Source organism: Melanaphis sacchari, unplaced genomic scaffold (assembly GCF_002803265.2).
Source record: "Melanaphis sacchari strain LSU unplaced genomic scaffold, SCAv2.0 Contig84_pilon_pilon, whole genome shotgun sequence".
NCBI classification, from domain to species: domain Eukaryota; kingdom Metazoa; phylum Arthropoda; class Insecta; order Hemiptera; family Aphididae; genus Melanaphis; species Melanaphis sacchari.
In genome coordinates, this window is record NW_020271599.1 from 626947 (window position 1) to 641301 (window position 14355).

Here is a 14355-nt window from a genome sequence, read left to right on the forward strand (position 1 = left end):
AAAAAAAACGTACTAGGTAATAGGTAACCGTTTCCCGTTTATCATCGTTTCGTAATACTTTAATTCAAATCAAATGTTTAATGATATGATGCCGCGCGCTTAGTTTTATTACAAAAAACGTGCACATAATAATATCGTGTTATATAGACCGTGTGAACCCTGTCCGAATGTGATGACAAATACGTGTTTGAATCATGATTGCTGCACAGAGTTTCCGGGTGTGATGTTTTTAAAAACGACCAGAGGTAACAGTGGAAGACGTTTAACAGCTAGAAGTTTATTAAATAGGAGTTAAAATTAAAATACTACCTTATAAGTTATAACCAAATAGGTGTAAATAGATAAGGGCGTAAGGCTTTAAAAGTTCTAATAATAATAAAAATAAATATTGTTTCGGAAATAAATAAAAATATATTAAACGCGAATGCGAATTTAAGTAGATGCTTAATTACTATACTCTACCTATAATTACTACGAAGAAATAGTAATTTTCTATAGGTAAGTATTCTTGCAATCGTTATTCTTACGTAATATATTGTTACGTTTAGATTTCACGAGCGTGAGCCATGCGCATCCAGAAAACACATTCTATTTTATAAAGGCAAGCGCGTACTGAGAAAACTCCTAACTCTGTTTATTTAAAGAGTTATTCGAATTTATTTTAAATATATCGTTCGCATACCTACGATTTAATTCGACCAATGTCGCATGTACTCATTCGTTGAAAAAAAATACCGCATTTAAGATGAAAACGTATAACGAATAACAATAATTGTCATTGTAATAATAATTTATAATATTATTATATTATGTTGTACATTTTTCCGCTATATATTACGTAACCGTACGTTAAGTTATTAACGATGAGTCACAAAAGCTTACTGACTGGCAACGCGAAGTCGTCATAATAATTTGGTTTGCATTCAGAGTTTTTTGTGTGGGTTTCACGAGAAAATGTATTTTGAGTGCATATTACATTGTACTTAAATACTTTGCGTACGATATGCGTGTTTCATATTTAGATACTATTATATTATTATTTTTATATACGGAGTGTTAGGTTTTGTTTTGGAATGTTTTTCACTTATTCAGTTTGATTATATTTCCATGTGAATGATTCTGGTCTCGCACAATACCGTCTTAATGTATTTTTTTTTTTTACCAATTTTTTTTTTTTAAACATGTCCTGGTGATTTACTAATGGATTACTTTTCCTTTATTAAACTTTATCTTTTTTAAACGATCCATACTCTGACGTGCACTATACTCGTGTAATATATTGACGTACCTATTATGATGCATTTTATTTGTATGGCAAATAACGATGTTTTAGAACTTATGAGAATCGTCGAGTTTTCAATATTATAATACATATGATATTTTATCCAATATCACCATTCGATCGTATACAACACGGTGAAAACAGATTCGATCAACTCCAATTCTCATTCGTATAATATTAACAATGTAAATGCACGTATAATTATAATTTTTTTTTTTTACGAAAATACTGTTTCTTCATGATTTATATTATTTAACTATTTAAAAAATAATAATTATAAAAACTTGATGAATTAAGAATATAATTCGTGTAAGAGTTATTGCACATTTTTGTAGGGATAACCAGTAATGAAAAAACAATGTAAACGGCATACAAATCACGTCACACGAAATGACAATCGTTTACGAGTGTTAAGTATTTATAGGTACACGTTATTGTTTTACGCCTTAAAGTGGGTGACTGATGAGAGCAGGAGACGACGAGTGCTGGCGGGGTCACGTCCTCGACAGTTTGAAGGGTGGTAGGATGGGTGTGGACGATGTGTGTTTCGAGTGATGTTCGCAACTCTTGGCACGATGGATAACACGTTAAGCAAAATATACAGCACGCGTAAATATGATAATATTATGGTTTGCGCATCGATTTGACCGAATAATATTAATAAATGTCGTCTGTTTGTCGGTTGGTCGGTGGGTGTGCGGGTTAAGAGTATAACGGCCGAATCGTAAACATTTTCTTTTATAAAGATATACACTGTCGAAAAGACAACTTACTGCTGCAGCCGACAACGACGCCATGGGGCAGGACTTCGTCTAGTCTTTCAGGCGCCCGCGAGGGAAACGCTAACGGCAGTTCAGTTATGTAGTCTACATAAGGGTCGCTCTTCGGAGGACGATGGGGATGCGAGAGAATATAAATGGATAGAGATGAGTGAGCGGGTGAGTGGGAAAAAATAAAAACTAAAATATATCTCTCGGTGAAAACTACGTATGTATTTGTATGTGTGTGTGTGTGTGTGTATGTGCAGAAAAGCGGCAACAATAATAAAACTAGGGACGGTGTATAATATACGAAAGAAGAGGGGTGGTTGCGCGGAGAGCAGATTAATCGGTGTTGGCAGTACAAACCGACTCGATGGCGCCGCCGAACGAATATCATATCCGCTCATCCTTTTGCCCGCCGCCACAAATGTACATGATATAACGGTGGAAGTCAATCGGAGACGAGTGGCGTATTTTCTCATGCTATACTTAAAAGGATTTTTCGGAGCGTAAGCGGAAATTATTGTCCTACCGCCGCAACCGACACTATTATAATACTATCGTCGAGAGAATGTCTGTATGGTAATATAATAGTATTATTATTATTATCTTCGCAAACGATTATTATCTGTCAAAATAACGAAAAGAACAGAAACCTATATAAGAGAAAAAAATAACATCATCGGCCGTAGGTAAACCTACTATCATAAATTGTTATTATTATTAGGCGGAAGCATGTTGGGCGGAGTGTATGAGAAACATAGTAAGAAAGAGAGAGAGAGAGTGAACAGAGAAAAAACCACTACAATCTGTATAAATATATATATTATTTTCATAATAATATAATTAAAGCTGTGAATTTATTGCATAAAAGATCTTAAAATATACACAATAAAAATCAGTTAAAAACCTTATAAGTGTATTCTAATCGAAAAAAAAATAAGTAAAAATTAAACTACAAGTAGGTCGGTAGAATTAGAAGATATAAAAATCAATTAAATGTATTATACTTATTTTGAATTTAAGTTATAACTAATTAAGTACAATGTGTGTACAGTGTACAGAACATGTAAAATAAGATAAAAACTTTAAAAAAATATATAAAATGTGTGAATTTACGGAATAATAATAACTAAAAATATCGAAAAAACGACCTAAAAAATTAGTGTTAAAAATGTAAAACGAAAATTCCAAAAATTGAGTTTATTTGTTTATCTAATTCTGCAAATTTCGTACTGAGGAAACTATAATATGCTATAGAGTTTAGGCTATGAAAAAACTAATGCATTTTTGAAAACAAGTTCACGACTCTAGTTATAATATTATTACATATTTTGTGAACATTACAAGAAAAGTTGATTGATCGATCAGATACAATATAATCTATACGTCTAAACGCACATATACGTATGTATATTAACCGACGGGGACTAATACAACGGGTTGACATCGTGGGTGCCTCGTCATGTATAACTTTATACACATTTAACCTTTAACCGCATTATCATATACACAAATTTACGAGTAAAGTATCTAATTATTATTGTTAAACCAATGTAAATATTGTACATATTATTATACATATCTCGCGAATAATACAACATGTTATAATATTATCGAGTAGGTAATTTATTGATTTTGTGCATTATTATGTTGTTACAGGCGTTCAGGCCAGTTGGGACGAGTGGTGGACGTACGACGGAATATCAGGTATCGTTATTATACACTATTATTACAATTATTATTATTATTATTATTATTATTATTATTATGTCATTAGGTACATTTATTATTATCATAACTATAATTGTTATACTGCGATAGCTGTTGACGAAATACGATCGATCGATGTAATCATACGCGGTGGCGAAAACAAATTACATGAAATAAATTACACTGGAAAATTATTGTTATTATCTTATTGATTTGATATTTTGCAGTATAATGTGCACCGTATGACGGCACATAAAATTAGCTTATGAATTTGGTGCGCACAAAGATTTAATTAAGGTTTTTACTGAATTCGACTACTATACTTAATAATCGCGATTCAAACTTGAACAAATTATACGCGCGATCCGAAGACTTTAAGGCAACGTAATACTTTCTAAGTAGTTTTAATTTTAAAATATAGTTGTTTAAAAGTACACTCATTTTATACAGTATTATGTGAAACAAATAACAATGATCAAATTAAAGTTATTGTTACTTGATATAAGTTATAACTCGAATAAATTAAAAACAAAAACAAAAATTTTCATTTAAACATTTTATTATTTATATATTTTATATATTTATTAGATAATATTATATATTTAATTAAAAAAATAACTGCAGTTATTATATACTTCTTAGTTATTACTATCATACCTCAATAAAATATAATAGTATGAGTTCACAAATTAGAAAAAGAACAATGACTATTATTGACAAACTAAAATAATTTTTTATAGTTCATTACTACACGTCTACGCAAAAAATTGTTTTATTATGATACCAAATATTTTTACAAAAGATAATTTGCACATTACCTGTTACCTCAAATACGTTAACATAAAATAAATAAATTAAACGTCAAAAATAATTTTAAAGTGACAAAACTCAAAAAAGTTATATAGGTACAGTAAATAGATTTTAAAAATATAATGTATATAAATTAAATTATACCTACTATCTACACAAAGATGCATCATAATATTATGAACCTATTTCATTTAATATTATACTGTATAATACATTATTAAATTATTATTTTATATACGGTATATTATTATATTAATAATTTATTTTTTAATATCTACTTACTAGAGAAACATATATTTTTGTGATAATTTAATATTCGTTGTATATATGAGTATAATATATTGTATTAGTCATCATATATATTGTTTAAGTAGAAGTTTAGTATAAAATCGTATGTATAATATATATTATTGGCGAAGCGTATGATTTTTGTATTTCTTTTATAATACGAAAACAGACATGTTTGATACTATCTGTGTAAATTAATTTTATTATTTTGTGGGTGTAATATTATTTTTATACAAGTAGTGAAATACAACTTTTGTTATTTCATTCGATATTTTAAATTTTAACCACAAGTCCAAAAAATGTTTTGAGTATCACCTTTCATCTTATCAAAACTTTATTCAGTATTTTATGCTTGACAGTTATAGTTTGATCACATACATTATTTCCTGAAATCATATTCATAAAATGGTTTATTCAAAAAGTACCGTAAATTTTGTACTACAGTGAAGATAATGTGAACATACACGAAAATGTATAGTTTTTTTCATTGTTACACTAAAAAAAAAAAAAAAATAGAAAGGGAATGTATGATGTATAACAGTAATATTTTCATGTTGATTTATAATATGTACTTTATCTCTATTTCAAATAATATGATAATATGGTGTCTAGCAACAAAACTATTTTAAAAGTTATTAGTAAGTATTAAATTTTGGAAGATCACTTTCATCATAATATTATATTAATAATACATAATATACTAATATATTATACAACTATAGCTCATTAAAATGTATTAGTATATTCAATTGTCTAAAAATAAATATAGATTTGAAATATGTTATAATAGTGTATTTATTTAGTCGGTGTATCTCAGTGGCGTAATTATTAGTTGTAGGGGTACATAAGGAAAAATATTTGGTCAACATGCTAAGGCTGTAGAATAGGAATTATTTTCGCGGAAAGAGTATAAATTTAAAGATATTATGTATTAAAATAACATATTTATATTTTATAACATGAAATATGAATAACGTTTTTATCATTTTAATTTTGTTTCAAAAGTTTGTACACTAAAAAAAAAAAAAAAAAATAGCTATGAGAGATATTTGATGCTCAGATTTTTACATGATTACGTTATTATAGGTGCAACTACTAGTATGTGGAATATATTTACTCAGAAAAATAATCGGAAAAATTGTTTAGCATGTGATAACAAAAATAAGAGAAATTAAAATATTTATAGAACAAGTGATTTTCTAATAATCTACCAAACTATAGTATGTATTTTACGAAATATTTAAATGTATAACATACGTAGTTTTTAAAAATATCTATGGTTATAAATAATATACAAATATAAAATATGAACAACAAAAATAAAATGATTTGCATATTCATGTCAAGAAGAACGCTTTAAATATTTCGGAGTATCATTAACAACTGTGCAATAAGTATTAAGTATTAGACTAGGGTTCGTGGATTTATTAAACGCATTTAAAGTTTTCAGCTTTAAATGACGTATCCAATTACGTTCTTGAATACTTCAAAGCAGTTTGCTTATACGCTCGTGAATTTCCCTCATAAATAAACTTTGAAATTATAACGAAGGACTATGATAAGAAAATAATTACTCGATAATTTAATAATGAGTAATTATTCAAAATACACACCAAATAGCAAATATTAATAAGAAAATGTAATATGGGGTACAACAGTTATATTATCTAAAACTTTTTCTAGCACGATTAAATAACATTCCACACCGTTTTTGTTACGGAAAAACATGATATCATTGTCGTCCTGCTGATACGTATTGATTTGATTTTAAGTTTTATTATTCATAAAATTATCAATTGTCAATAGTATAAACGTTATTTTTTCACTTTATTAACGAAAAGTCATAAAAATATCGTAAAAGTGTCAAAACCCTTTTGGTCATTTTAACGACGAAGTTTTAGCTTTTCGTTTGTGTGCAAAATAAATCTTAAATAATTTTTATTCGGTGGTCGGTGAAAACATTAAGAATTTATTACCTCGTTGACGATGGGATCGGTTTGCAATCAGATAATATCAAAAGGAATGTAGTTTTAGATTTTTCCCGCTTCTTCGAGTTATTAAGGTTTGGGGTAGACGATTGTAGTTTTATGTCGAGTTTGTGTATAGTAGAATTTATGCTTGAAGCATAAAACGACTACAATTTTATTATTTTATATGTTTGGCAAATTTACAGAGAAAACATAATTAGAAAAAAAATGCTACGTGACTTGAAGTTTCATTATTTTTATTCCCAGCAATAAAACTTTCCGTGAAATGAAAAAAAAAAAAACAAACAAACAAACAAATAAATAAAATACCGTAGTCGTTTCAGCACTCTACTAGAACTGATTTACTAGAATCGGACTGTAAACTAAGTACTTTCAGTAAATTGCTTGACAATTGTGTACTTGTTACTTTTCTATCCTAAGCATATCTAATGCTTGTCCGACGTGCCGTGTTTCAGGAACGTTAAGGTTTCTAATCACGGCCGTGACTTTTTGTGCTCACTATTGAAAACGTTAAGACGATAGACTGCTATTGTTTTGGGTAAATTCGCTGAATATACTTGTTTTCATTCATTTAGTTTTTCATTTCAGAATTCTGAGTAGGTATCGGGTTAGTTATTTTAAGAGAATTTATTATGACCTATTTTAGAGGTGAACCATTACAAAGACAGTGCCTGCAGCAAGTTTGTCGGTATAAGATTGAACTACGATTGGATTGTTAATCCGCATTCCAAATAAAGTGTAATAGGGTTTATATCCAATTTATAGTTCAATAAAATCCCTGTAGAATTTAGACGTAAAGAAAAATATCACCGTTATTTAGCTTATTTGCGTAAATTTCGGTGTTAGAAAACATACAATTGAGTTTAAAGTAGAGAACTGCTATTAGAAATACTTAAAATAAAAAATTATTTCTTGTGATCATGCATTCATGAACGTGTAAATTTTGGTACTCTACTTTTGGTGTGTTGAATAGTTACTTTAATTCATATAAGTATACATATCTAAAATATATCAATTTTGGATCAAATAAATCGAAAACTTGGCAAAAATACATTTACATTTATACAATACAGAAAATGTATGAATAAAAAGTAACGTATAATTTGTTCACGTTCAAGTACCACAGATTGATAATCCGCTTATATTTTCAATCATGACTGAGAAAAATAGAATACAAGCCAAAGTCAACATACCAACTTATAGATCTGCAAATTATAAACAAACATCCAAGTTGTTATTGTATTTGTTTTTACGAAAAGGATCAGAATACAGCAAATGTATTCCGGTCACACATTGCTGTTATGTTTACAATTGCAATTTTACTTTACGCTGGTGACGCTGTCCGGGATGCATAAAAATCATAAAAAAAAAAAAAAGGAAAAATAAAAATATTACCTTAATATTATTGGCGTGGTGGGAATAATACAAGTTTAAATTGAAATTGTTTTAAATTAATGGCTGGGATCATCTTTGGTATTAATAAAATTGATTTTTTATTAAAGATTATTGAACTTATTATAGGATACTTTCTTATAGCTTCAAACTTTTTTTTTTTATTATTAGAACAAATTAAGTACCTACATAATAATGTTTTAATAACAATTTTAAGTTAAGTCGTAATATATTTTATACCTAGCTATAGCCTATAAAATGTTTTCTAGATATGGGTTATTAAGTTTTGAATCCTTTTTATTTATGAAAGTACATTTGAGATCGTTCGTACTTATAAATATAATTTCTTTGGTACCCACCAGTTTTATATTTAGAAATTATATTTTTAATGACATGCTATTTTTGTTCAGTAATACTTAAAGTCTAAAAAGTAATGTTTTAAAAAAAATTCAATTTCAACTTAAATTACATAATGTTAAATAATAGAAATATTAAGTATTATGTTGATTAATAATGATAATAATGACGCTCCATTACAGTTCAATTTTAAATTTGTGTAGAGTTAGTTTAACATCTAGACAAAAAGATTAAAAATAAAACAAATTTTCAATTAACAACAGATTTTGTCTATGTGATAGGCGCAACTATCAGTAATTTATCTATGCGTTGCCGAATAAATGTACGATTTTGGATTTGTCAATACAGCAAAAATTCACATATTTCTTACCCAGTTCTAAACATGGTCCAGTTAGTAACGGTTTTTATAGTTGGCTATAAACGTTCTCAATGCCCTGCCAAAAGTTATGACTTATATTTATTTTTTTTTTTTGACGATAATAACAATGTATGAGTCATAAAAGTTCGATGAGACTAGCAGGATATGTTTTTTTCGCTATACACATTCGTATATACGTGGATACTTTAAATGGTTTTAAGATAACGGTCAATAAAATTCAGATTCTACCACCCCCACAAATCGTGACCGTCCAACTATACTTTGGTCATTGCCGTCATTGGAACTGTTTGTGTTACACAATAGGATATTTTTTAAACTGGTGAAATTATATTATACTCGAAATCCTCAAATGGCGAACGTTTTACATTGATTTGCGTTTGCATTAGTACAACATAAATGTTTAATGTGTTTCACTTTTCATTCTTTTAATATCTACATTGTTATTTATTTAGTTAGTATTTTTTCGACCTCCTGCCCGCCCCTGTCATAACTGTCATATCGGAAAACCTTTTTAATAACATCAGTTCGGCGAGCTTTGGATTTAAAAATAATCAAATCAAAGAACTTTATTCAACTGACTGAAATTTTTATTCGTATAAAATATTAACATTATTATCGTTTGTCAAAGAAAAATATATTTAAGTTATGACGGCATAAATTATTTAATAATGATCATATTTGGTTTTGATAATATACGTCAATTGTTAGTATAAATGTATGCTATTAAAATTTATAAATTATGACAATATATCTTTAATAGGTATAATTATGTATTACATAATACTAGAGTTGTACATCAATAAATTTATCAAGAAAAAAAAAGTTAGTGATAAAAAAAAATTACCATTTTTACTGTATTGTATACATTGTTCCATTTAAATTATTGAAAAAAAATATTATTTTATTTTATTGCAGTTATATTGTATTTGTAAACAAATATGATCATAATATATATATTGTCTTATAGTACGACAGCATATATTATTGTCACTTGTTTAATGTCATACTTTATTATTTTAAATTCATTACGTTATTTGATACTTACTATATTAGATACAATATGAATATCTTATAAGTATGTACAATATATTTCGATACTAATACCTAATATTTATTTTACAATGGATGTTATTTTTTGTTGATAAAATCATTTGTTAGATTCGATTTACTTTTCATTTCGTTCAGATCATAACCAATAACCATTTATAAAACAGCTATAATTTTTATTTGGTACTTATAAAAAACTATTAATTCTTTAAAATTAAATAATACCGCGAAAAACTTTAAATTTATTCTTGATATGTGTCAGTTTTAAGTGTTATTTTTTTTCTGAAAGTCATTATCAAAATAAATAGATTAATGAAATTAATAATTATTAACCAAATTTTTTGTATGTATTTACTATTTTTAGAATCATAATGTTTTCACATAGCTACAGAGTGTTATAACATGTTATCGCATGATAAAGTTTGAGTGATTCGGTAAGTTACACATTATGTTAGAGTATAAACGGGTAGGTATTACGTATTAATTAGTTTTAAATAAATCGATTCAAATCTTTGATTTAAATTAACTGCTACGTGTGTCTGTTCGTTTTTATATATTTATCTTTTCAAAAGAACATTAAAGTTATTTTAAATATGATACTAAGTATATATATATATATATATATATATATATATATATATATATTATATTTTATTAAAAAAAATCATGTAAAACGTATAAATTATTTTTAAATTAATTTTGTATATTTGTCTTTAATTCTTTTTTTAAATCAATTAGCTAAACTAAATATTATATAAAAGCTAGCTCAATAAATAAATATTTAATAGTATGTTTATTTAGTATTTACTTAATGTTAGAAAATGGCTAAATGTAACTTTGTATGAACAAATAATGAGAGTGCCAAATAAATAAATTGACAATCTACAGAAAAAATATATAATTATTTTTTAAATTTATTAACTACTTACAATATATTCACATAAATTTAAAATAAAAACTTTTTTAGTGAACCCATTGTATGAAGACCGTTTTAAAATTTTCATGATTACATAAAATAAATATAATTTATCTAGTGTGTAATTCCATCTAGCTATACATTTTGGTGTATAAATACTAATAACAATAAATAAGAATATTTAAGGTATATTCATTAATCAAAAATAATATAATATTACATAATATAGAAAAATTTTCAAATACTAGAAGGTGGAATTTGATAAAAAACGACTATTTTATTTTATAAAAAAGTATTACTTAATCTACTTATTCCTTAATACATAGAAATACTTAAGGTCAAGTAAAATTCGTTCATCAGAAAATAACTAAAATCGTTTTAAAATATATAAGGAACTATACAATTGTTAAAAAGTGAATTCTATCGAAATAACAAAAATCTATCAGCTATTATAACTGTATAACATAAAAAAAAAATAAAAAATAATTGTGAAATCCATTTGGAAGAATACTTTGAAACAATTATAGTGTAAAATGACAATCCAAACGATAATAAAAAGACTAAAAATAATGCCATAGTAAAATAAGATAATTGGAAGTGTGAAGTTGACTGAAAAATATTACAGAATTAAAGAATATTACCGATAGAATGATCTATTTTCAATTAAATTAGTACGCTTATTGACATTAAAAAAAAAAAAAAAAAATGTATAAAACAAAATAAATAAAATTAATGAAAATAAAATTCACAACTCCAAATTAGAGCAAACTATACAAAATATATATGTATTATAGCTTATAATAATTATGAAATATAATATTATCAGTGACTTCATACATAGCAGGCACGTCTTTAAGTTAGACATGCATGTCGAGTTTCAAAGTTTGAGACCCGAACTTCTACCGCAGATTTTGTTGAATTAAAACGATGTACAAATTGAACAACTCAAAAAGCCCACAAGCGATTTCCAGCCGAATAAAGTCTTAATTCTCGACCTTTTCTTACTGTATAAAATGAAGGCAACTAATTTCTATCAGATGAAGCACAAAACGTCTTTGAATATACTTTTTAAACTTTCCAACACACCCCTATGTTTCTAGCTTTTGACTTATAGATTAGTTAAAAATTAATCACTAATCAAATATTATACTTGTATATGAGAACTAGGTAATATATATTATATATATAATTAAACAAAAAAACTAATGAAATGTAATTAAACGTGAAAAAAATCATTTTTTAAATGCATTTATGGCTCTAAGTGAATTAATTGGTTTTCTGAAAATCAAATTATTTTTTCGAAATACCCTTCACACGAAAGGTTTTAGTGAACAAAGTTGTAAGTTATACAGAGTTATACATTTTAAATACATGACACATTCATGTATATTTAATGATTTTACATAAATATTTCATGGTTACTCTGGTGTACTCATATATTTAAAGATTAGTATATAAGTAGGTATCTAAGTTTTAAATTACAGTCAAATTCGCTTATAACGATCTTCAAGGGACCTAGAGATTCTGATCGTTATAACCGAACTTGGTTATATCCGGATTATAAAAAGTAACTACACATAAGATATAAAACCAACCAAATATACTGCTTGGAATCGTTTTACTCGGAATATCGTTATATACAGCATCATAATAAACGAATTCGACTGTATATTAAAATTTGTTGAGAATAAAATATAACATTTTCAATATTGAAAAAATCTATTTCAAATTCGTTTTTAAATACCAAATAGTTAAAATCTAACATTATACCTAAACCTAATTGTATTTTAATAGACGAATTCGCACAAATGCTTTTTAGTAATGTATTCAAAATATATAAAATCAATAGATTTTATTAAACTTTTTCTTACTGCCGTCTATTTAAAAACCATCTCAATAACAATACAATTCTGTTTATGGTTATAGTTTTGTTAATTTGCTCTTTAAAACCCATATAATATCATTTTCGGCATTGTTATATTGATTACATTTATATCCATACACGTATATTATGTACATTTATATACAAATCGTTTTTCAGTCCTTTGCATTTCTCCCCATTTTTATTTTGTCCAAAGGAATAAAGAAAGGATTCAATAACCTACGTAAATATTCATTATTGCTGCGGTTAAAATGAAAAAATTTATTATTCTCTTTTTATGCGGGTCACTGTTAAATCAAACCGATGAATTATTATTGCATGTACCAACTATTATTATGTTTGAAAACGTTGTTCACGGATCATTAACCACATAAATCCCCGACCTCGTATTTCCTGACCAAACCGACAGGTGTTTATCAAAAATTCGATTTTCATTCGTGGGGTGAACAAAAATGTTACCAATCCGATACTGAAACAATATCATTAGCATGCTAAAGTCTACTAACTATTAATCTTCAATCATTATTTAAAACATTCATGACCCTTTTATTTTGTTCACTGATAAACAATTAAATGGTAGTTTTTATTATTTATTTTCGCTGAAATATTTTGTTGATCAATCGGTGCACAGTTACGTTGAAAAATGTAAAAAAAATTATTTACATTACACCAGTTTTAACAAGTATTGAGCAAAGATTTTGTTTTAATGGAATTTTTACAGTCCAATATAATATAATAATTATACACTAAAACATTACATATAATGCCGTCAAAAAAATTTCAGAATATTCTGTCATATCTACTGGATTTGATTCTTGTCGATTTATTAAATCTTATCTCTCCAACCCTATTTTCCCTCTAAAGTCTCACTGTCATTTACTAAAAACATATGTGGATTAGGTATATAAAAACAGGAATCTTATTATTAAAATAAAAATATATATAATTTTTATTTAGACTCGCCTGCTTAGGACTTAGGTGATATTAAAATATGGTATTTGTATCTATTAAAGTTCATACAATTAACTCTTTTATTTTTTTAAATATAAAAACCTATGAATAAAAACAAAATTAGTTAGACCTTTGATATGATAAATCATTGATTAAATAATATATATTAATCTTTGTTTGTTAGATAGATATTTTTAATAAGTGGTGCCGCATTATACTTTTATAATAATTTTAGAATTTTGAGAAATGGATGATATTAATTTGATGACTTCTCGTACGTATACATTTATAGCTTTAACATACTAATTAAGTATTTTGATTTATGTTTGTGTTTTTTTTTTGATAATAATATAATGGTAAACTTAATCGTTTAATGAAGTTACATAGCACCGACTTAGTACAATTATAGCAGGTTTAAGTTAATAGTTTATTCATACATTTTTTAAGTGCATGTATTCATAGAATATATTTAAACCATGTTCTTATGTACGATGATTACAATTATTGTAAGGTTAATATTAAACGACGCTACGTTTTTCCGTTTAGCCAAACAAAATAAGTGTGGTTTGCTCAGCATATTTCTTTATAA

General features: G+C 26.5%; 1 protein-coding gene across 1 annotated transcript in view; it reads left to right on the top strand.

Annotated features, from left to right (window-relative positions):
* LOC112602199 (carbonic anhydrase-related protein 10) overlaps positions 1–14355 on the top strand; it is a 105410-nt gene that overhangs the window by 20462 nt on the left and 70593 nt on the right. Inside the window, exon 3 of the mRNA XM_025350156.1 lies at positions 3706–3753. Within this exon, the coding sequence (XP_025205941.1) occupies positions 3706–3753 (48 nt within the window). The remainder of the gene's footprint in view (positions 1–3705; positions 3754–14355) is intronic.